A 23,675-nucleotide genomic window follows, 5' to 3' on the forward strand; every position below is an offset into this window, starting at 1 on the left:
TAAAGAATGTTCTGTGGACTTTTCCGTTCTTTTAATACAGAGAAGAAAATAGCCTTCTGGCAAAAGAATAAATGAATAAAATAAAAATAATAAATAAAAACAGTGAATGTCTTGGCAGCCCCAGGGTGTGGTAAGGCTTAGGCGACAGGCAGCCTAAGCCATGCGTTCATGTCAGCTGGTTTTCTGTTACTGTAACAAGTATCTGAGGCTGTTAACTTATGAGAGAGAGGGTTAAGGCTCGGGATCTGGCTCAGTAGGGAAAGTGCTTGCTGCCTAGGATCCTCAGCCTGCCTGGGATCCAGGAAGATGGGGCTCGCCTGCCAGCCTGGCCCTGCAGGGGGGAAGCAGGTGCTTATGCTTCCATGAGCAGCCAGACAAGCCAAGATGGCAACTTCCAGGTTCAGCAGAAGACCCTGGCTTAAAAAATACAGCGGTCAGTAATATAGGAAGACACCCAACATTGACGTCTGGCCTCTACTCGGGTACACATAAAAATGTGCACACACACACACACACACAGCCATACACACACACACAGCCATATACACACACACACAGCCACACACACACACACACACAGTCATACTCACACACACACAGCCATACACACACACAGAGACACACACACAGCCATATACACACACACACATACACAGCCCCCCACACACACAGCCATAAACACACACACACACAGACACATAGCCACACACACAGTCATACACACACACACAGTCATACACACACACACAGACACATAGCCACACACACAGTCATACACACACACACAGTCATACAAACACACAGACACACACACAGACACACACACACACACAGAGCCATACACACACACAGCCATACACACACACACAGCCATACACACACACACAGCCACACACACACACACACACACAGTCATACACACACACACAGCCATACACACACACAGAGACACACACACAGCCATATACACACACACACATACACAGCCCCCCACACACACAGCCATAAACACACACACACACAGACACATAGCCCCACACACAGTCATACACACACACACACACAGTCATACACACACAGACACACACAGAGCCATACACACACATACACACACACACAGACACATAGCCACACACACAGTCATACACACACACAGACACACACACAGACACACACAGAGCCATACACACACATACACACACACACACAGAGCCATATACACACACACAGCCACACACACACAGTCATACACACACAGCCAGACACACACACAGACACACACAGAGAGACACACACACAGCCATATACACACACACACACATACACAGCCCCCCACACACACAGCCATACACGCACACACACACACACACAGACACATAGCCACACACACAGTCATACACACACACACAGAGTCATACACACACACACAGTCACACACACACACACACACACACACGCACGCACGCACGCACGCACGCACGCAAGCAAGTTCTGAGCTGTGACCGGTTGACTCTGCTCACTTTGGGACCTGTGATCAGACAAGTTATCATACGGTCATAAGGCAAGCAAACTTGCAAACTTGCTCTCTTTGCCAGGCAGTGATAAGTATGAAAAAAGTAGATAAGAATGAAATGGAATGATGTCGTAAAAACTATTTTAAAAATCCTAGGGTGGGGTTTCTTCCCACCTTAGACCACTTATGTTTATGGATGAAAGACACACACACATAGCCTCTGGACCCCTTCCAAAGTAATGTAGATCAGACATAACAGGGGAAGGCCCGACAAGATAAAAATAGAATATACTGAAGGGAGAAAGCCACCATGGGGTAAGAGGAAAGAAAACGTGGCCATGTGGGCTGGCCAATTAGAACTAAGAACAGCTCAGATAAAACACAGTAAATAGTAATAATTCGATGTTATCAATAGGAAAATAGATTGTAACAACATGGAGGGTAGACAATTGCCCAGTTATTGTGCTGCTTAAGACATACTTAAAAGTATTAGTCTGTGTGTGTCTTTCATCCGGGAGCATAAATAGTCGAAGGCAGGGAAGAAAATCCACAATGGGATTTTTTAAAATATTTCTTTACTATATAACGAAAGGAATAAGACCCCAAGAACCCTTGCACGTACACCTCCAGTGACCTAAATGCCTTTTATTAGGCCCCTCCTAAAGGTCTTACCACTTTCAAACAGTACCAGCATGTTGTCCAAGTCCTAAGCACGGGGACCTTTCAGGGATAGTTAAGATTCGATCTACAGCAGGATTTAACTCTCCAGCTCTCCTTAGACTGCTTAGGATTGAAGTCTGGCTCAGCTCCTCTGTCTGTATGAAATTAGCATATTAGTGAGACTCAGGGCTATACGATATATCAGTGCCCTCTGATAAATGGGCACAAAAGTACTAACTTCAAGAATTGTTGTGGAAAGTAAAAGAAACATTGTAAAGTGCTTACCGGTAAGAAACCACCATCCTCAACAAAAATCTTGGAGAACCTCAAAATTTTGAAAGAAGGAATCAGAGAACCCTTATTTTTCTATTTCTTTCTCCTGTACTTTCTCATGTTGAGACAAGATATCGTTCGGTAGCCCAGAGTGGCCCAAAGTCCACCATCCTCTTGTTTCGGCCTCCAGAGTGCTAGGACCATGCTAACAATGAAGGGACCTGTTTTGTTTCTTATTTGTTTAAAAAAATATATGAGGGGTGTGGTTACATGCAGATGTTTCTATTTATTTCATTATTAAATAGTAATAGGTGGACTCGGTATTCATCTCCAATTCAGCTTTATTCAACTGAAATCCTATTAGCTCAAAAGTCCTTGTGAAATCAGACCCCATTTTAATATTTTTTAAAGATTTATTTTATTTATATGAGTAGGTACACTATAGCTGTCTTCAGACACACCAGAAGAGGGCATTGGATCCCATTACAGATGGTTGTGAGCCACCATGTGGTTGCTGGAATTGAACTCAGGACCTCTGGAAGAGCAGTCAGTGCTCTAAACCACTGAGCCATCTCCCCAGCCCCCATTTTAATATTTTTATTCTTCCTTCCTCCATTTCCTTCTTCCTTCCTTTCTCCCTACCTCCTGGGTACATGTCTGTCTGTCTGTCTGTATGTATGTATGTATGTATGTATGTATGTATGTATGTCTTTATCTCTTGTGAATTTCATTTACCACTCATGAGTACAATGTTAAGGTCTCCTTTAGTCTGGGCTGATGTCAAACTTGTAGTTATGAATGGTCCAGAAACTTGATTCACTTCCTTCTGCTTCCTGTGTGTACCATCACACCCAGCTCCTGTAACATACCTGATTATATTAAATGTGGCCCACACAAGTAGACTTTGGGCTAGTTGGCTTGGAGGATCCCTTCAGGTCCTTCAGTCCTTCCCCTAGCTCTTCCATAGGAGGCCCCTGGGCTTACTCCGATGGTTGGCTGTATCTGCATCTGTATTGGTCAGATGCTGGTAGAGCCTCTCAGGACCAGTCATACCAGGCTCCTGTCAGCAAGCTCTTCTTGGCATCAACAATAGTGTATGGGTTTGGTGTCTGTAGATGGGATGGATCCCTAGATGGGGCGATCTCTGGGTGGCCTTTCCTTCAGTCTCTGTTCCATTTACAGAGGGTCAAGAAACTGAATATAAATATGTAGCAATTGTGGGGAGAGGGTAGAGAACTGAGGGTAGCCACTAGAAAGTTCCAGCTGCCAGGGAAGCAAGAGTCTCCCAGGACCCAACAGGGATGACTTTAGCCGAAATACCCAACAAAGGGTCGGTAGAACCTACAGAGACCAACTCCACTAGCTAGGCGTGCCCTCCCCCCCCCAGTTAAAGGATGGGGCCACTCCGATTCAAAATTTTGAAACCCAGAAATGTTCCTGTCGGAAGGATAGACAGAACTCTGCAATAAGGGACTAATAAGCCCTTGGAGTCACCAGGGCTGGGTGTTACTGCCACCTTGTGGTTATATCTTTTTCTTTGACTCAGCCTCTGAGTCCCCATCCTCATTCTGACACCATCCTGGACCTTGTGACCCTCCTGCCTCTGTGCCACCACAACCGGCGGACAACCATCCTCTTTCTGTCCTCCCAGAAAAGGAACATCTCCATGCATGGTGACCTGAGCAGGAACCCATGTAAATCCAAACACAGCCAAGGGCTGGGTCAGTAAAGGTCTTCAGCCTGGGAAGTAGACTACATGCCCCAGTTTTCCTTAGAATTGCTCCTGTTGGCCATGAACAGTAGGATGCAAACTGTTCAGTGCTAGGAATTATGAATTCCTCCATGGTACCTTCCAAGAAAGTCAATACTGGGATTTTAGGCATGTTTACTGATAATGCCAAAATAAATTTATTCTCATATTGCACCCAGGTTGAAGTGTTTAAGATGTCATTAACAATGGGACTTACAAACAGTTGATGTTTCTTACAGATATGAAACCTGGGAAGAAAGTACAAGTTCAAAGCTGATATGGTGTCTTCTCAAGACCCATTTCCTGGTTTACGGGTGGCATATTGCTGTGACCTCATACAAAGCGTAGTACATGGAGGGCTCTTTAGGGGCCCTCACATAAACACACTAGTTCAGTTCTTGAGAGGCCAGTCCTGGTGATGTCAGCACCACATAGATCATACCTTTGAATACTGTGTTGGTCAGGTTTCAGCATGTGAGCTTAGCATATATATTCAAATGACTGAATTGATCAGAGATGTGACATAGAACGAATTGTCAGTTTGGGGGCAGGGGATATAGCTCAGTGTTGGAGCATTTGTCCAGTGATACCTTGGACTCTGTCCCCGCTCTGGGAAGACTTATCAGCTTCAGCTTTGAAATTCAGTAGAAAAATTCTGCTGCTCCAAAATCAACTAAGTTGACGTCAAAACACACGTGAGATGCTATTTATGGAGGGGTGAAGGTGTTTGTATCAGGCATAGTGAGTTCAACTTTTCAAAGAATGAAGATTTGCAGTTTAATTATTTTTTTGCCTTGGTGGCTGTGTGCTTCTTATATGAGAATAATAAAAGGCTTCTGTGGCCTGAGTGTGAAATAATTGGACTGGGATACTAGACCTGGAGTTCTTCACACCTAATCAGAGGACTCCCCCTGGATTCCTCCATGTCTGCTCTTAAAGTGGAGAAATGTTTTCCTATTCCAGCTAAACTTCCTCACTGCATGTTCACATGGCTACATCAGACAGTGGGAAATGAGAGTTTCTTACCCATTTCATCTTAACAACGAGTTCGACTGGTAGGTAACATGCTTTGGATGTGAAATGTCCCCAGGGAAACATGTACTGGCACCTGAGTGTTGAGCAGCACTGTCCAGAGTGTATTGGGTCACAATGACTTTCAATACACTAACCTCTGATGGCTTCACTGTTGAAGGGACTACAGGAAAGTAGTGAGTATTGTATTGTAGATCGGTTGGTCTAGCTGCAGAAAGTGAGACTCTCACTCTCTCCGACTCTGTCTCTCACACACTCTATCACTCAATCTCTCTCTCTCTCTCTCTCTCTCTCTCTCTCTCTCTCTCTCTCTCTCTCTCTCTCTCATTCCTGTCCACTCTAAAGAACACATCTTTTTCCCACTATGCTCTTCTGCTATAACGTATCTGCCTCCTCACTACAGGCCTCCTCAAACACAACCAGGTCAACCCCATATACACTGAAGTTCCTGAAGTTCCTGACTCACAGCACCAAAGAACGTCCTTCCTCCTGCAGCTGGTTCTCTTGGGCAATGTGTCTTCACGACTGACACACTGGAACATCTTTACCAGGAGTTGACTTCTCTAGTCAACTCAGAAGAGACTGATCTAATTTGACGTGTCTGCTATTGCTCTAAGAATCCCTCCTGTTCTGTGATCTCATATGCTTTCTCTTTTTTTCCAGTTTCTCATCCCTCACCACCAGCAGATCATCAGTGTTCTCCTTACTTAGGCCCCTTGGTGTATTAGACATTCAGCTGTCTGCTCCCCTCTCCCTCTGGCTATTGTTCCCAAGAAACACCAAGCCAGGCTGAATCTGATACTCATTGACTTGGCCCTTGAACTCCATCACATGAGCATAATAGGTCACGTTGGAAACATCAGCATAGGGGAACTTTTATGCAGATATTAACACGTATTTGATACTGTACTCAATATCATCCACCTTTTGTCTTTTCAGTTTGCCTAGCCCATCTACAAGACCATTCCTGAGAATCCCTCCTTGACCTCTGGTGCCCAACACTTTCCTCTTTCTGCTCTCATTTAACGACCTTTCTCCTGACTTCATCAGAGAAAAGGACACCTCTGAAAAGACCTTTTAGCACCTGTCATTAAGTCAGGATTCTCTGCCTTCCTTTGAAGTGAATGAATGACTTCACATTACAGTGGATGAATGAAGTCAGTCTACTCATTCAGTCAATGTGCATGGTGTCTCATCCCCTCTGGACCACCATGGACTTTCTTCTACAATTATCTGTGATCTCTCTTGAAGCATCTCTTATTTTACTCTAACCTGTAACAGCTCTGCTTGGTTCCATATCTTTCTACAGACATGCCTTGTATGCTAAGTAAGATCTTCCTGGAAAAAAAAAATGTATCAGTTGACTCTATTTCAACAGACTTAAATTTTTTTAATGTTAATTTTACTTACTGGCAGGGGAGGCTAGTACATGTGTACTGTAGCTTGCATGTGGAGTCAGAGGACAACTTTTAGGAGCTGGTTCTCTCCTCCCACCATGTGGGTTCTGGGGATCAAACTCCAGCATCAGGCTTGGTAGCAAGCACCTTACCTGCTGAGCCATCTTGGTGATTCTTGGTACTTTTGGCCCAAACTCTCATTGAATTCCTCTCATCTACAACCATGATTGATATCCATATGTTGAGATCTGATACTCAATCTGTGGTCTATATCTCATTTGACTTCCCTTTGGTTTTCAACCAAAGAAATCATTTCCCATATCTTACCAGACTCTTGGCTGCTGCAGTCACTTGTTAGCTGAAGCCAGTCTTGGGTCATCCTTGTTAAGAGTTTCCCTAAGGCTCATGGTTTTAAAGACATCTCTGTGCTGCCTTCCACATGCACCTCTGTGCCCACAGCTTTCTTTTGAAACCTGAAGTCATGCAATAAATTATCTAACTGATCTCACTGCATTGATAGTCTATAGACTTTTAACTTAATATTTTTTTAAGATAGAATCTCACTAAGTAGTCCTGGTTGGCTTAAACTCACCACATAGACCATGCTAGCCTCCAACTCATGAAGTTCTGCCTGTCTCTGCCCTGCGGGTATGGGAATTCAAAGCATGGACCACCACATCTGACCATACATTCTACAGAAGTTTTTCAAAATTAACTTTCCCCAAATTATTTTTGTTTCCCTTTCAAGTCAGCTTCTCCCTGAGGGTCCCTTTTAGGAAGTGGAGCTGACATACACAGAGTTGTTAAGCTCATGTATCCCCTTTCAAGCCCCAACTTGCTGTATTATTGTCTCGTGCAGTATGAATCTATGGGTCCTATCACTTCTGACATCACAGTATATTCAGAATCAAACCATCTTTCAAGACTTCTCTCCAACAAATACCCTAGATGAAGGCCTTCTCTCTTAACTGAGCAATTGTGGTAGTCGAACACACCATCTTTCTGGTGTGTTTAGCTTCTTGAAGTCCCTGCACAGCATGCATGATGCCACTGCTGAGATATCAGTCAGTGTTGTTTGTCCTTCACAAACTCACCCATGGCTTTCACTCACAGACAGAGTCCTGTTGCTGTAGTGATGGAATGACACTGACCGATTCCAACCCTGGCCGTTGGAGTAGATGAAATCACAACTCCCTTACTGACCAGTTCCTCTATGACAGTGGTGTACACTCACCTCTGGCACTCGTCTCATGCTTTCTTCTCTTGATCTCATGTCTTATTCATGTACCATAGTCTATCCTTACCTTCCACAGATGCCTTACATGAGACTGGAACTTAGTCTTCCTGTCTGTCATTCCCACCCTTCTTCCCAAAATACATCGAAACTGCAAGTCGGTGTTTAAAAATACATGTCCCTGTTTTCTTTACCTGCATAGCACCACAGGAGCAGAGAGTTTCCATTGTCCACTTGTGTATCTGTGGCCCAGATAGTTTTTATTGTCAACTAGGCACAACCTTGTGTCACTAGGAAAGAGAGAACCTCAACGAAAAAATAGCCTCAATTAGATTGGTCAGTCCGTGAGAGCTCATCTTGATTGATGTGTGAAGTGGGGAGGCCCAGCCCACTGTGGGTGGCACAATCCCTTGGCATTTGACATAGAGATTCTGCGTGGCCTACACCCATAGGCCCATAGGCTGTGAGGTGCTAAGCATTTAGGATGTCCACACAAGATTTGTCTTTTGAGTATGCTTGGTTTATTACACAGTTTTGAGTAAGCTCAGTTATTTACACAGGCATTCCTTATTATATCATACTAATATAAAAGTGAAACAGACATCTCACCAAGTGGGGAACGTGGACAGGACATGCTGTAGGGTTCTATTTGGGAAGGTTTTCCTGTAAGGTAAAGCTTGAGGCTCAACTCACATTCTCTACCCCCCTACACCTCACCCATCCCACACATTCCCATGACGTCCTTCAGCTGTAGCTGGATGGGAGGATAGCACTAATGGCAGTCCAGAAACTCCTTAAGAGCTCTGGCCAGCCAGTACTGACAAGCCAGCATCTGTGAGCAGAGTGACAGCTCTGAATGCTTAATGGTTGCTGAACCCAGGACACTGTACAGTCCCAAGTCTTCTTGCTGACGAGTGTCAACAGAGGACAGAGAAGCTGTCTCTGGAGTACTAGCACTGTGATCCTAAAGGCCATTCCTAAAGTCCCAATGTTTGCATCATTTACTGGGCTTTGCATGGATCAGGGCTCACAGCTTGAGGCTGGTTCACCAGCTTATCAACACCACCTAGGGGTTAGTTGCTTAGCATATCAAGGACTGCCTGGAGCTTGCTTTTAAAGCCTAGTTCTTATCAGAGTTGCCTGGTGACAAGCTCCCATTTTACAGGCATCACATTAGTCCAAATCATACAAAATAGCTTTTAAGTCACACAAAATGGTTTCACTTATGTTCCTACCGTGTGGAGCTGGGCTGCCTAAGAACACACTAGTTTAACCTGAGGCAGAGAGCGAGCCAGTAAGCAGTGTTCCTCTGTGATTTGTATTTCAGTTCCTGCCTGACTCCCTGCTATGTCTTTTCAGTATCGAAGAGTTTTATAATGTATCGGACAAAACAACAGTTAGTGAGACCTCATTATGTATTAACAAGGTATTTTGAAGAAAAAGGAAATGCAATGATTTTAAAAAGGGTTAGTTTTCAGACTTAAGACTACTAGAAAGAGAAATCCGGTATGAAGTGTGTGGCAGTATGGGAAATATTTGCTCATGAGAGTCTAAGCAATATATAAACAAAAAAACTTTGACTGTCATGGATATTTTCTGTGCCAGGGTGGAGGAACCAGGGACAGGAAGATGGTGAGTTCAAGGCCATCCTAGGCTATGTTGAGAAATGGACTCCTAATAGGGAACGTGTGGATTGTGTCAAACTATCTTGTACTCAAGCACATGCCTTGACATAAACTGTCCATCAACTATCTGTCGTGTGTGTTTGTGTGTGTGTGTGTGTGTGTGTGTGTGTGTGTATGTGTGTGATAATATCCACTGTATCCCACACATGTGAGTTACATACTGAACCAGACCCAGCGTAATCCAGCAAGGCATGACTTCAATCTTCTAACAGTATTTAAATTACTCCAAGAATACTTGGTTTTACATTAGGATAGGAACTGTAAGACTTCCATTTTGAGTAAATGGACTTCTACAAAGCAGACTTTACAGAGAAATGACCATGGCAGGTATGAATACCTACCTGCGTATTTTCTTTTTCTTTAGGTGCCTGGCTAAGAACATTGGGTCATCTGCACTAATAATAGAGATTTAGCAGTCTTTAATCTCACTCCTCTGTAAACTGAAGGCATGCACACCTACACTTCTGTTTCATTTTAACTCCCATATACGTGGGATCCTCTAGAATACCATCCTGAAGACCCACTGTGCCACAGAGACTGGGTAATAATGTTAGACTGTCTTCACAGCTCTCTTAACCAGAGATGGATCGGGTAAATTTCCTCTGTCTTTTATCTTATCACTTTCGAAATGAGTCCTCTAGATTTATAGAGCATTTCCAAGCAGTGGTATGGAAAACCAATCTTTTTACCTTTAGCCAGAATTAAGATCAAAGATTTAGCATGACAAACTACTTGGGACCACCATAGGAGTTTTGCGTAGGAGCAAGATCAAGGATATTTAGAAGCAGACCAAGTTTTTGCTGGGCTTTCTTTCTAAACAGCTGCCCTTCTGTGCCGTCTCCAGCCCTCATTTAAAGGTGCAGTGCCATTGTGCATAAGCCCCACCTCTTCCCTAAGTCTGGCTTACTCCAAAGGTGCTCAAGGTACCTCCTTCTGTTTGTCCCACTCTCTGGATCTTCTCAAGGCCAGTGGGTGCAAGGAGGAAGGACAGAGAGGGGAATGGTAGGATCCGTTTGCTTCAACCATTGCAAGCTGATATGATCAGGCTTCTCCTGAACTGTTTTTTTGTTTCATCATCACCTCCGGCCAGTTATATGTCCCTGTTGAATGGTCATAAGGTCATTCCCATGTAATATGTATCAGAAGCTCATGATAAGTAATAGTATTCTTTGGGGTTGGTTATTTTTATTTTATTTTTTATTTCTCCCTTATTTTTTTTCCTTTTTCCATTGATTGATTTTGTTAACTTCATAATATATATATAATGAACGAGTGATTATTTTGTGTCCCACTCTCTCCTATCTCCTTCTCATTCCTAATGCGCGTGCACACACACACACACACACACACACACACACACACACACACACACCACTAACGCACACAGGTGCATACACTCACAAGCAAGTGCACACACATACATCAATCCCTTATGGCCCATTTAGTTTATCCAGGGCCATCTATGTCGCCATTGGATTGGAAGCACCCCTGGAACCTGGTCGTATAATTGATGGGTACAGGACTCAAGTGATGATTCCCTTCCCCCCTCAAAGTGGCAATGAAATTAATTTAAGAACAAAGACTCTCTTCAGGGTGAAAACCCTGGGGTCCTAGAGAGGGAATAGGTGAAGGACATCCAACCTCATTTAAATCCTACCTCTACAACTGGGGAGCTGTGCTGTGTTAGCCTAATCACTCACCTGAGATCTGATTATTCTTTTGCCATCTAGGGGTGAACAACGTTAGTCTTTGTAACAGTTTCTGGACTGAAGGAATCATGCTCACCCTCTGCACCACTCTTGTCCTAACTTTCCCTTTACACTTGACTCATGCCAAACCTGTGAGTATGGCGTGAGGCTCCTTCTGCCTCACTCCCCTGAGTATCTTACCAAATGCCATTTGGTGTGAGACACTTATCGTCCTCTGAAGGTCAGTCTGAGAAACAGCCCTTTAAAGCCCGCTGTGGCATTTCCCGTCAGGCCTGTCAGGAACACTGCCTGTGCCTTTACAAGATGTTCCTTTTTATGGGACTTCAGGAGAATTTGGTGTCTGCTGTGAGTGCCAAGCAGTGTGGCGCTGCTGAGCATTGGGTTTATTTTAAGCTTATGGCCAGTAAATTATGTAACTGACCGAGTTTCCCTTTTTGAGTTGCCTGCTAGAAAGCTTACAGGAAGATTCACGGCTCATCTGGAGGAAGTATACTGGTCATCACAGGGTGTTCCAGTCTTTATTTCTATGTCTGTGGCCCGCCTCCATCTTTGTTGTTCTTTTATTGTAACTCCTTTTATATAATTTAAACATTATTTTAAATTTATTCATGAGAACTTAGCCCACTGTAGAGTAGCATATGGAAACCGCAAACTCAACCCTTAGTACTAACACAAACTATTCTTTCAAATTTCCTTAAATGGTTTCTCAAGTTTGGTGAGAGGAAGGAAGAACGTTGGAAAGGGAGAGAGAGAGAAGATATGGGTTATATCAGTGTCACTTGCTATAACTCCTATAGTTATGAAATGAGTTAATTTTCATAGAATGGTACTAGTTGGGTTTACATAATAAGTTTCAGGCCAACCAGGACTACATAGTAATCCCACACCTCAAGACAGGGAGGGATCTAGTGATATAGAATGAATTTTCTCATGAGTAAAACTTTTCAACAAAAGGAAAGAAAGCAGTTTGGATAGTGTGTGTTTATAGATCACAAAGATGGTTTGGAAAACTACTAGTAAAGAAGCCATGTAAAGGCTGGTTGACGCTGTTCACTATAGGGGCAAGTGGCTGCCAGTTTATTAGGGGGTAAATAAACTATTGTGTGCTCCTCCAGGGTTGGCTTGTAAAATTACTTTTTATCTGGCACAGAACAAGATGGAGAAAAACAATAACTTGAAATTCTGAAAACCTTACCCTGCCTGGTTTTGAACAATTAACTCACGATGCTTTGGTGTGCTGGTGAAACTTGACTGTTGACTTCATTGAGAGAGCTTTGAAGCTTACTTAGTAAAGTGCTCCCTTGGGTGTGTCCGGTAGCATTTCCAGGGAGAATTAACTAAGAAGACAAGACCTACTTTGAATGTGGAAGGCCCTGTCTCATACATAGAGATCTGGGTGGGATAAAGGGAGAGAGAGGAGGAAGCCAGCAAAGACCAACCCCACCTCCGACCCCATCTCCCTGTTTTCTCTCCTCTTTTTCTCTCCCTCTTCCCCTCTCACTCTCTCCTACTTTTCTCCTTCTCCCTCTCTTCCTCTTTCCCTCTCTTCTGCTATGATGTGAGCTACCCTGCCTTCATATTTTCCTTGCCATGATTGACCAAAACCTCTGAAACTCTAAGCCAAAGTAAATAATTATTTCCTTTAGGTTGTTTTACTCAGTTATTGGTCACAGTGACAGAAATGTGACAAAGTTCCTTCATTTATAAACTAGAAGTAAATCAGAACTTAGGCTACAGGAATTGTAAGAATCACCTGTGTCAAGTTTCTAGCCTACTTTACGGACTGGAGCCTAGTGGGAATCCATGTGTCAGCTGTTATTCTTCTTTCTCTTTTCTATTTGAGCAAAGGATTTCAAAAAGTGTTGAATTTGGGGTCTGGGGAGGTGGTTCAGTGGTTAAGAGTACTGGCTGCTCTTCGAGAGGGCCTGAGTTCAATCCCCAGCAACCACATGGTCGCTCACAACCATCTGTAGTGGGATCTGTTACCCTCTTCTGGTGTGTCTGAAGATAGATACACAGCTACAGTGTACTCCTATACATAAAATAAATACATCTCTAAAAAAAAGTGTTGAATTGTCTCTTACAGTCTTTCCACCCCATCTTCTACGATGTTCCCTGGGCCTTTGGTATGGGAGTTGGATTGTAGATATATTCATTGTGACTAAGCTTTGCATTTTGATTGGTTATAGTTGGTTGACACTGGTCTCTATGTGTTGCAAAGAGAAGTTTCCTTGTTGTTGGGTGACAACTACATTTGTAGGTATCTAAAAAGGCAAATATTTAGTGCACAGTTAGGGATCGTGCTGGTTTAGTAAAGTGATTGTAGTTGTAGGTTCCTCTCTGATCTATTATTTCATTAGCCCTGGGTAGTTGCCTGTTTCCAATACCAGGCATGACTTAGCTTTTGTTGAGTGACCATAAATCAAGTTAGATAGCTTTTAGTTACCACTGCCGTCTGATGCCACTACTGTACACTTAGAATGATACTGGCATGCAGGTCATTTTGTGGTTCATAGGCATCAAAGCTGTGTAGCATTGTCAGAGCCAATGGATGAGGGGATTACAGTGAGATTGTGCCTCGTAGTCATGACATAAGCTACATCCATAAAGTCTCACCAACATGAATGACTAACCAAGAATTGAACAAGGACAACAGCAATAGATATGCCAACGTGGAGTGGAGGAACCCCACAAGGCCTTAACTCTACACAAAGAACTACAAGCAATTAAGGAACATTGAGAGCAGGAGATAAAGTCTCTTGCAGGGAAAAGCATGCTGTGCTGTCTAGCTTTATGCCAACTTGACACATCCTAGAGTCACTGAAGAGAAGAGAGCCTCAATCGAGAAAATACCTCCATAAGATTTAGTGATAAGCAAGCCTGTAGGGCATTTTCTTAATTAGTGATTGATGTGGGAGGGTCCAACCCTTTATGGGTGAGGCTAACTCTGGTCAGGTGGTCTGGGATTTATAAGAATGCAGGCTAAGAAAGCCATGGTGAGCAAGCCACTACTACTTGACCACTGCATCAGCTCCTGCCTCCAGGTTCCTGCCTTTTTTGAGTTCCTGTCCTGACTTCCTTAGAAGATGAACAGTGATGTGGAAGCGTAAGCCAAAATAAAGCCTTTCCTCCCCAAGTTGCTTTGGTCTTAGTGCTTTATCACAGCAATAACAACCCTAACTAGGACACACACCAACTAATTATGCAATATCAAATGGCTATTCTTGCAAACATACGTTCAGGTAACATTATACAGATTGAGTAGCTTGCACTTATGTATTTAGAAATATATGTGCATATACATATAGGCATGTGTGATGAACAGTTAATGACAAAAGAGGCCATGATTTGAAAGAGAACAAGAAAAGTCTGTAAGGGTAGATTTGGTTTGAGGAAGAGGAAAGGGAAAATGGTATCATAATCTCAAAAAGTAAAACTAAGGAAAATGAAGTGGTAACTTGCTAATTTTGTAAATGAATGTTATGGTGGAGTCAGTGACAGGACAGCATACTCTCTCTCTTTCTCTCTCTTTCTCTCTTTCTCTCTCTCTCTCTCTTTCTCTCTCTCTCTCTCTCTCTCTCTCTCTCTCTCTCTGTGTGTGTGTGTGTGTGTGTGTGTGTGTGTTAGAATTTTAGAATCTGTCAAGCATATTTGTGGTAGCTGAAGGGGAAATATGCATTTCTCTTTCTTGGTCATTCCAATCAGAGAGGAAATTAGAATAACCACTTGGAAGTATTTTATGCTGTGGTCATCATGGATTTGCTCACGACATATTATATCTGAACAACATGCCTTTTTCCATCCAAAGACCAATATTTTCTTTCCTATATGCAGGTTGTATTTCTTTCCGTCCGTAATGAGTAAAATGAATGGGTCAAATATATTTTCGGAAAAAAGGATGAGCCGTGGTGAATTTTAATCAGCGGATGGTCTTGGACTTGCTTTCCCGTCATTACCTTTCTGATTAACATAATGGACTTCTGCCTTTATACAGTGTTCCTTCTGCAGTGGGAAGGTAGTGATGCTCCCTTGTTGCCCTGATTTCTCTTGGGGACAACCAGAAGTCTGGGTAGAGAGGGTTTGAGCCAGAGTAGGAAAGGGAGATGAATGGAAGCTTTGTTGGCTTATTTTCCTCGAATACACTCTTTGTAATGAGTGATATGGAGAAATTTTAAAGACATACACTGAGCCACAAACCCAAAGACAAAGCAGAGGGAGCCAGTTGGGGACCTGCGAGAATTTTAATGCTTAAATGTTTTACTTCTTTGTGTTGCAAAGTGGGGACATGGCTTCGGGTCAATTTTGAGAGACTCAAAGGAAAAAGGATTGAAGCAGATTTTGAAATTCTTTGCAAGTTTCCCTGAGCTAGGCAGAAAAAGGAGGGCATTGGATTGAAATGACTTTCATTGCAGGACTGAACTCCTTCAGATGTGATTGTATTACAAGATAAGAGGGGATAATTAGGATGGCTCAGTTTTTATCACACTCAAGTGTAGCATGTGTTACAGCAGCATAAGCTGCAGCATAAAGGCTGTCCTCCAGGTATCCAACTTATGACTCAAAGACTGCATGGAGCCAAAGGGAGTTATGGATGCAACCCTCTATAAAATATAAGCTTACCCAAAACGTCGACGTTTTCCTGTTTTGATGGGTGTGTGTGTGTGTGTGTGTGTGTGTGTGTGTGTGTGTGTGTGTCAGTTACTTGGTTCTCAAGTAAGAGCTTTGTAAATTAGAATGTTGAGTCAGTTTCAAACATTGGAAGTGGCCAAATCTTACTGAAGCCACGTGCCCATTCCATGGCTACCAGTAGTTTGGGAAGCATGACTTCATCTCCCCTAACTACCTCCTTATTCTGCTGACTTCTACTGTTATCTGTGTGCAATCTTATTACTGAAAAATACCATTATTGATCTGAAAAAAAACAAACACCTAGAAGATCAAGGAATACAGAAAGTCTTGGCAAAAAAAAGAAAAAAGAAAATCTGAAAAAGAATGATACATATTTCCATTGAGGCTGAGTAAAATAGAGTTGTCCTTTTTGGTGGCTACAGAGGTAAAGATTAAGGCTGAAGAGATGGCTTAGATGGTAAAGTGCTTGTTAGGCAAGTATGAGGACCTGACTTCAGGTTTTTTGCACCCAGTAAAAAGCCAAGGGTGGTGATACATACCTGGAATCCTAATGCTTGGGAGGCTATGGCAGTAGGATTCCTGGGGTTCGCTGGCCACCCAGTTTAGTCAAATTGGTGAGCTGCAGGTTTAATGGAAGACCCTGATTCAAAATATCAAGGTGGAAGAAAATTGCAGAAGATACCCAATATTGGCCTCTGTCCTTCATGTACTACTGTACACACATGCTCACGTATCCATGAACACACCAGAGGAGGGAGGGTGGGGGAGCAAAAGGAGGAGGGGAAGGAGAAGAAAAGCAAGAAGAGAGAATAAGCAGAAGAGAGAGTACAAAGATTAAGAAAGATACACGGGGCTTGGTAAGAGTCCTGCTTGGAATTCTAATGTGAGATAGAATGGTCAGAACAAGTCAAGGGGCAGAGGAGAGCTGACCTGCCCATGAAGGCATATCACATTGTCCCAACAGACTGAACCACAATCGTGGATGGAAATGGGCAGAGACAAGGAGATAGAAAAGTAACCATCTTTGACACTTACACTGAAGCTTTTTTCACTCTGTTGTTTCTGATCATACTTTCCTGTTCTAATCCTCTCAGCGCATCTGCTTCTCTCACCTCTCTCTCCCCATGTCCTCCAGAAGTAACACCATCATCTTTGCCTTAGATGTTCCAACGTTGTTTCCTCTGTGCTCTCTGCTTTCCCTTCAGCTACAACCTCACTACCAACGTGTATGTTAAAAATGCTGTCTGTCTGCTCATGCCTGTGGCTGTCTGAATGAAACCATCCCACTGCTCATAGTACAAAGATAAAACTCCCGGCACAGAGCTCGTGACATGCTTACCACCTGCCTTCTAAACCTGCTTTGGTCCTTCTCCCTCTCTTACTTGATCCTTTGGCTACTTAACCATCCCTTCCTAGACAGAGACATTTGTAGAGGCTTCTTCCTGTGCTCAAACCCCTGTATTTTTAACTCCTTCCCTCTTGGCAACCTTAGAGCAAAGAGCACTGCCCCAAAAGACTTTTCTTCCTTTAGTAATGGCAAATGACTATCTACATGCTCTATAGTTTTGTAACATTCTTTACTTTCATACACTAACATCCTACTTTGTAAATATATATATATATATATATATTGTCCCCCCTGTATCTTGACCTCCCTCTATTTAAAAATCTTGGGTGTTATATTTCCTATCTTGTGAGACCAGTACCTGCAGATTCATGTGCATGCCCAGTAGCACTCAGGCGACATTGACTCAACAGACAGATAATTGTTGAGGATAATTGTTGGGTTTTTTTTTAATGTTGCTGGGTCTTTTTTTGAATTATTGTTTTGCATTTATGAATGTGTATAGCTGTAACACTGGACTATGATGGGTGGGTGAGAAGTGAGCACAGAGGCTATCAGGACCCTGAGGCTGTGTGAAACGTCAGCCACTGAAAGAGCTGTAACACCCAAACAGAGTCACTCCTGATAAGGGATCTCTGTTCTACTACAGAAAGAATCTCAAGGTTGTAGTGTTGTTGGGGCATCTTTAAATTAAACTAGTTGTAGCTGATTATAAAATTATGTATGACATGTAAAAATGACGTATAGAATTATAGAAACTGTTACTGGTAAGATAAGTTAGGAGGTCAAGTTTTTTACCACTAGGCAGGATGACCTAAGTTCCATTGCCAGGATCCACATCAGGAAGGTCAGATGTGAGTCCTATAAGCTGTCCTCTGGCTTCTGCACATGATCTGTGGCATATGTGTTCCCATATATGTACAAAAATAAATGAGTGTAACAAATATGTGGACATGTATACCTGTTATACTGGCAGATCTTTTGAAACGTGAAACTTGTATGATAATTGGATTAGGTTAGCTTTATCTGTCTCCTTGGCTATTTTTCATTTGTTTTGGGTAAAAACATCCAAAGTGCTACATTTTTGAAATATGCTATAACAGTTATCACCTTGCTGTGCAGTCGCCTGCTCGAATCTCTGTGTGTGCCTATGTGTGGTATATGCATGCCTATACAGATGCGTGCATGGGCGTGCTCACCCGCCTATGCTCATATATGCTAACCGGTGCATGTGTATGTTGAGGCCAGAGGTCAACATTAGATGTATTTCCCCATCTTTTCCCTTGTATTTGGGTGAAACAGGGGTTCTCACTGAATCGAGTGCTTATGAGTTTGGCTAGACTGGCTAGACAGAAAACCCCTAGGATCCGCCTCTCTCTGCTTCTGCTTATTCTACACTACTGTTAGAGTGGGCGTCACCATGGCAACACATGATGTGAGGAGTAAGAATCCAAACTCAGGTGTTCGTGCCATCTCCCTGTCCTCCACGCCAGGACTTCTTGCCCCTCTGGATAGCTAACACTGCGGTGTTCAATCTCCCCTTCTGCTTCCTCTCCAGTCTCTCTCGCATGCTGGGAGATCACCTTTTGCAGCTGCTATTATCCCTCTAGTGTCATTCTTCTGAGGAAGTGCACCGTCTCATTTGCTGTGTGCTTTCTCTCTTGTCACTAGGAGTGACACACAATGTGAAACAACCAAACAATCCTGATTTTTCGTAAGCAACACTTACGGGTGAACCTCTTAGATTTTAAAATTCGTGCCATTGATGTCATATGTATATACACATGATGTCATATGTATCTGTGATTCTTCATTATTACTTCAATCGCTCTTCGTTACTGCATTACAATATTTTAATGTAAATACACCATATATTATTACAAAATACATCAGTGAATCATTCATTAGCTTTGTGGTGAGCTCCGTAAATCACAATCTATTTGATTAAGTTCATTTGATTGGATTACTTCTTAGCTCCTTACTAATTGCCAATACGTAAGCTTAGCAGTTTCAGATTTCTTACTGTAGAATCTGTTTCTGTTTGGGGAAAATAGTCCAGTATTTTTAGACCAAATTATCTAGAGAGGATTGTTTTTCCTACTTGTTAATAAAAATAGGCAGTTATTTTCACATTTAACAGCTCCCGTCGTTCTCCTGCTCTGCTGGATAAAATCTGAACTCCGCTGTGGAATTAGGTACCTCTCCCTGCTTCGCTGTTCTGCCCCACCGGCCCCTTCCTCTGCCTATGCTCCTTGGACACTATGAATTCATTATTCACTTTAACAGTAACACAAAGAAGTATTTTTAAAATACAGGCTTCATTTCTTTAACTGGGGTCAAAGTAGGAGTATCTTAGACAATATGGGGGCATGTTTCTCTTCATAATGTCACGCCATGACAAGCCACCTCCAAAGGGAACAGCGGCTTCCAATGAGAGACTGGAGACCTGCTGCTGTGTCCCCGAAATGTGTGGCAGGTTTTTCTGTATCGCTTCAGCATTACATCTACCTTAGGGCAACAGGAAAGAGGAACGTACAAGAGGAAGGCAAGGTCCCGCTCCCCTAAGGACAGGCATGGGATTGATACATGTCAGTTTTGCTTCTTCTCATTGGTCAGAAGCTAGTCACGTGCACTGCCCCAATGCCCCACCCCCAGTTGCTAGGGAAGCTGAACTGTTTGCCTTAGCACAAACTCCCTAGGTTTATTCTGGTTGCTATGGATGAAATGATAAATGAATAACAAAGACGCAAGTGTGAATTTATGTCTCCTGGTCTATGCTCAACGCTAAAACTGTACACGTAAGGAAGGACCGAATTTCTGGGAGGATGCAATTTAGTTTGAATACTTTGGACCGGACGCGGTGATGTAGACCTGTAACCCCAGAACTTGGGAGGTGGAGGCAAGGAGGATTAGGGATGCAATGGCATCCTTGTCCCCATAGCTCATAATAGATCTGAGGATATCCCCGTGTGATGGAAACCGTCTCAAAAAAAAGCCCAAGGGCTGGAGAGGCACATGCATGTGCTTACACATAGAACAACCCAAGATAAGAAATAAAAATGCGGGGCTGGGGATTTAGCTCAGTGGTAGAGCGCTTACCTAGGAAGCGCAAGGCCCTGGGTTCGGTCCCCAGCTCCGAAAAAAAGAACCAAAAAAAAAAAAAAAAAAAAAGAAATAAAAATGCAAGTCCCCGAAAACGTACTTTAAGTGTAACTATGCTGTCTTAGTGTATCAGGAGTTTGTAGGCCACACACATTTTTTGCTTGTATATTTTACAAGAGCAGATGTGGCACATATCTAGTCTGCGTGTGAACTTTTGTGCTTCGTCTACTGTCTAGTTAACTGGCATTCTTTCTCTACTTATTGTCCACTGGGTGCAGCACTGCCTGGCTTGTAAAAGGATCCCACATAGCCCTGACTTAACAGAGCCCTGAGCGTACCTGGGAGAGATAGTTAGGAGCTGTTCCCATCATTTCCCCTGGCATTCCTGTTGCCCCTTGTCACTTTCTTCTCTTCTCTCTGCTGTGTTGTAAGACCTAGACTTGCTTTTGGTGTGGTGGCACCTGCCTTGTGTCAATCCTTAAAGGAAGATGGTGGCATGGACTCCCTGTTGGAAAGAAAGAAAAGGGAGTCACGGATAAATGTACTTTCTTATTTCCTCTCCATAGCATGTTAACCCAGAGCCAAGAAGATAGAAGGTCCCCAGCAAATGTTTGCAGAGCCCACTTAGAGCGCTCAGTGACATTCTTTCTTGGGTTCTTGAATGACAGTGTGGGTGGAATCTCTAATGAACTGGGGAATCTCTCACATACTGTGTTTAAAAATACCATACTTAATAAAAAGTGAATTCTGAACTCAAGGAGAGAAGGCTCCACCAATGTTTTCATCTTATTCTAATGTTGACTTCATTTTTATTTGTTTTTATGAAATGTGAGATAAAGGCACTTTTTAAAACCCTTGATCCTTCCCACCTCCCTACCCACCCACCCACCTCTCTCTCTCTCTCTCTCTCTCTCTCTCTCTCTCTCAACCCCCCCCCTCTCTCTCTCTCTCAGTTGGGGGAAGAGGAAGAAAAAGGCCAAATTATATTGTACAAAAATTTTAATAAAAACCTTGACTTTGTGTTTACTAGATTACTATACTTCTTATTAAAGTTTCTTCAGAAAAAAAAAATCGAACTGAAATTCTGTGTACAAGGAATATGTCTTGTAGAGTCCAAAAAAAAAAAAAAAGTCAACCTTCTCTAGAAGACTTAATTCAAAAGTCTATTTCCTGTTTAATTTAGAAATGTCTCTGGCATAATCAAAGCTCTACGTCAGTGGTTCTCAACCTGTGGATCACGACCAAGTCGTGGGGAGGGGGGATGTCAAACTACCCTTTCACGGGGGTTGCAAATCAGATATCCAACATAATAGATATGTATATTATGATTCATAACAGTAGCAAAATTACAGTTATAAAGTAACAACTAAATAATTTTACGGTTCAGAGTCACCACCACATGAGGCGCTGTACTGAAGGGTGGCAGTGTTAGAAAGGTTGAGAACCACCTCTTTACATAGTCATATTTTTCCCTTTGAGCTTTCAAAAACGTGGATGGTTAGTATGCGATATAGCCATAGAATTTGGGGGCTCCGTTAAGTCGAGGCTATTAATTACACTGCTCGGTTCCTCTGCCAGTCATATGAGAGTTCTGAACGAAAGCAGAGACACTTTCCCAGTTCTCAGTCACACCCTAAGACAAGGAACAGCAATACAGGAGCTGGTTAACCGGGCTCTAAAGAAAACATGAGCAAGAGGTGGAGAATTAGTAAGCTCTCATTTTCCACGGGACTAAGGAGCCTGACAATGGTTATTGATCTTAGACTATGGTGTGCGATTAATTAATGCGCCTTTTTAAGCACTATGGAGCCAATCTGGGTCAGTGTGTGTGGTATACTGAAAGGTTATATGAATCATTGCTTATTAGAATGGTTGATATCATCCAAATTAAGAGCCGAGTCCCTAATGCCTTAATGATTCATTTTTCGTGGTGTGACACGTACAAGGCCTCAGACAAAGAATATAAAGATCTGCTCTCTGCCAGAAAGCCGTGTCCTTGGGGAATGGTATAAACAGAATAGTTGACATGGGGTATTGACTTGTAAGCTCTCGGGCTTATGGGACATTTGGCTCGTTGTGTCTAAATCATAGCTGATGCATTATTCAACCAATTAATTAGGTCCGACTCCGATCACATTCGCCCGCCAGAGCTGCGTTCACTTAACATGCTTCAGTGTAGAAAATGAGTCTTTGGTGAGCAGAAAGAGAAACTGTACGGCCGCAGTGGTTGAGTGAGTCAGGTCCTGAGGCTACTCCAGCAATCTTCCTCCCCATCCCTTTGAAATGCATACTGCAGGACAAAGCGTCTCATGGTGTAGAGGGTGGCTCTGGAGTCCTAAGGATCCACAGTGAATTGAAGTCTAGACTCACTCATTTGTCAGTGGGAGGGGAGGAGGGAGAAAGAGCAAATCAGATATGCCCAAAATGTTACAGAGGTACCAGTGAATCAAGGATGCTCTTGCGAGGCTCTCTGCGCTGTGCGTAGCGAGGAGGGCGATGTAACAGCCAAACAGCAGCAGGAGCAGCGTCGTTCTCAGAAACAGTCACATACACAGCGGCCAGAGTAGGCCTCCTCCCTTCGGAGGCAGCATACTGCAGCCTGGTGAAATGCAAGGCTCCGAGGTTTGAAAATCTCTGGGGTTGAGCATGGCTACTGTAAAAGCCTCGCTCGGAAACCCTGACGCTCTGAACAGGCAAAACCCCATGTTAGCAACAGCTCGGTCAGGAAGAGAAATGCTACCTTTTCTAGATGTTTGCCGGGAGGCAGCCCCCTGAAAGGAGGTCTCAAATTACCTGTAAGAAAAAAAAATTTTTTAAAGGCAGTCAGAGAGAGCAAAGTTTTGGCATGCCTGCAAAAACAGCAGTGTCTGTAAAAACTACCTAGAGACAGCAGCTAAGTGTTGATTTGCCCATGACTCTTACCTGGGAGTGGAAGGTGGGAAGAAATGGACAGTGGCCGTGACGAGAAGCTGAGGCACGGTGCAGCTTGGTGAAGCCACGCTCTGACTGCGTCCTGCCACCTCTTCATGCAGTGCTGCGGGCTGGTACATCGCCGGCGAGTACGGGTGTCCTATGTAAGTTTCTATTGCTCTACAGTGGTGGCCGGGAGCTGAAAATTGTAACTTGTGTCTGTCGGGTTCATGCTGCCGCTCCTGGGTGCTTTAATCCCTGTGCTGAACCAAACAGAAAATCAATCATTTGTGCCATGAGTTGTCAAGGCGCCTGAGAGCTACAATTCTCTGAGGTCTTTCTGGAGATGCTTCTGTGCATTTACCTTTTGTTCGGGGTTACTTTCACAGCGTTGGAAATAACTTGTAGAAAGAGGGACTGGTTTGATGTGTGTATG

General features: G+C 43.2%; 1 protein-coding gene and 1 long non-coding RNA gene across 12 annotated transcripts in view; one reads left to right on the forward strand and one right to left on the reverse strand.

Annotated features, from left to right (window-relative positions):
- The window catches only part of Cacnb2 (calcium voltage-gated channel auxiliary subunit beta 2), a 345,468-nt gene that overhangs the window by 100,392 nt on the left and 221,401 nt on the right, over positions 1-23,675 (forward strand). For 3 of the 11 annotated variants that reach the window (XM_039095300.2, XM_063276025.1, XM_063276026.1), the window contains exon 1: positions 23,264-23,403. The exons of 7 other annotated variants lie outside the window; for them this stretch is intronic. In XM_039095300.2, coding sequence (XP_038951228.1) covers positions 23,356-23,403 — 48 coding nt within the window. In that variant the 5' untranslated portion in view covers positions 23,264-23,355. Of the gene's footprint in view, positions 1-23,263; positions 23,404-23,675 lie in introns of those variants that run through there. One more of the 11 variants, NM_053851.2, reaches the window with a different exon arrangement.
- Positions 1,101-23,441, reverse strand: LOC134482755 (uncharacterized). The gene is made up of 2 exons (XR_010059275.1): positions 23,252-23,441; positions 1,101-23,122 (listed from the first exon to the last, which is right to left on the reverse strand). It is a non-coding gene; the product is annotated as an uncharacterized LOC134482755 (long non-coding RNA).

The sequence above is a fragment of the Rattus norvegicus genome, chromosome 17, assembly GCF_036323735.1.
Source record: "Rattus norvegicus strain BN/NHsdMcwi chromosome 17, GRCr8, whole genome shotgun sequence".
NCBI lineage: Eukaryota > Metazoa > Chordata > Mammalia > Rodentia > Muridae > Rattus > Rattus norvegicus.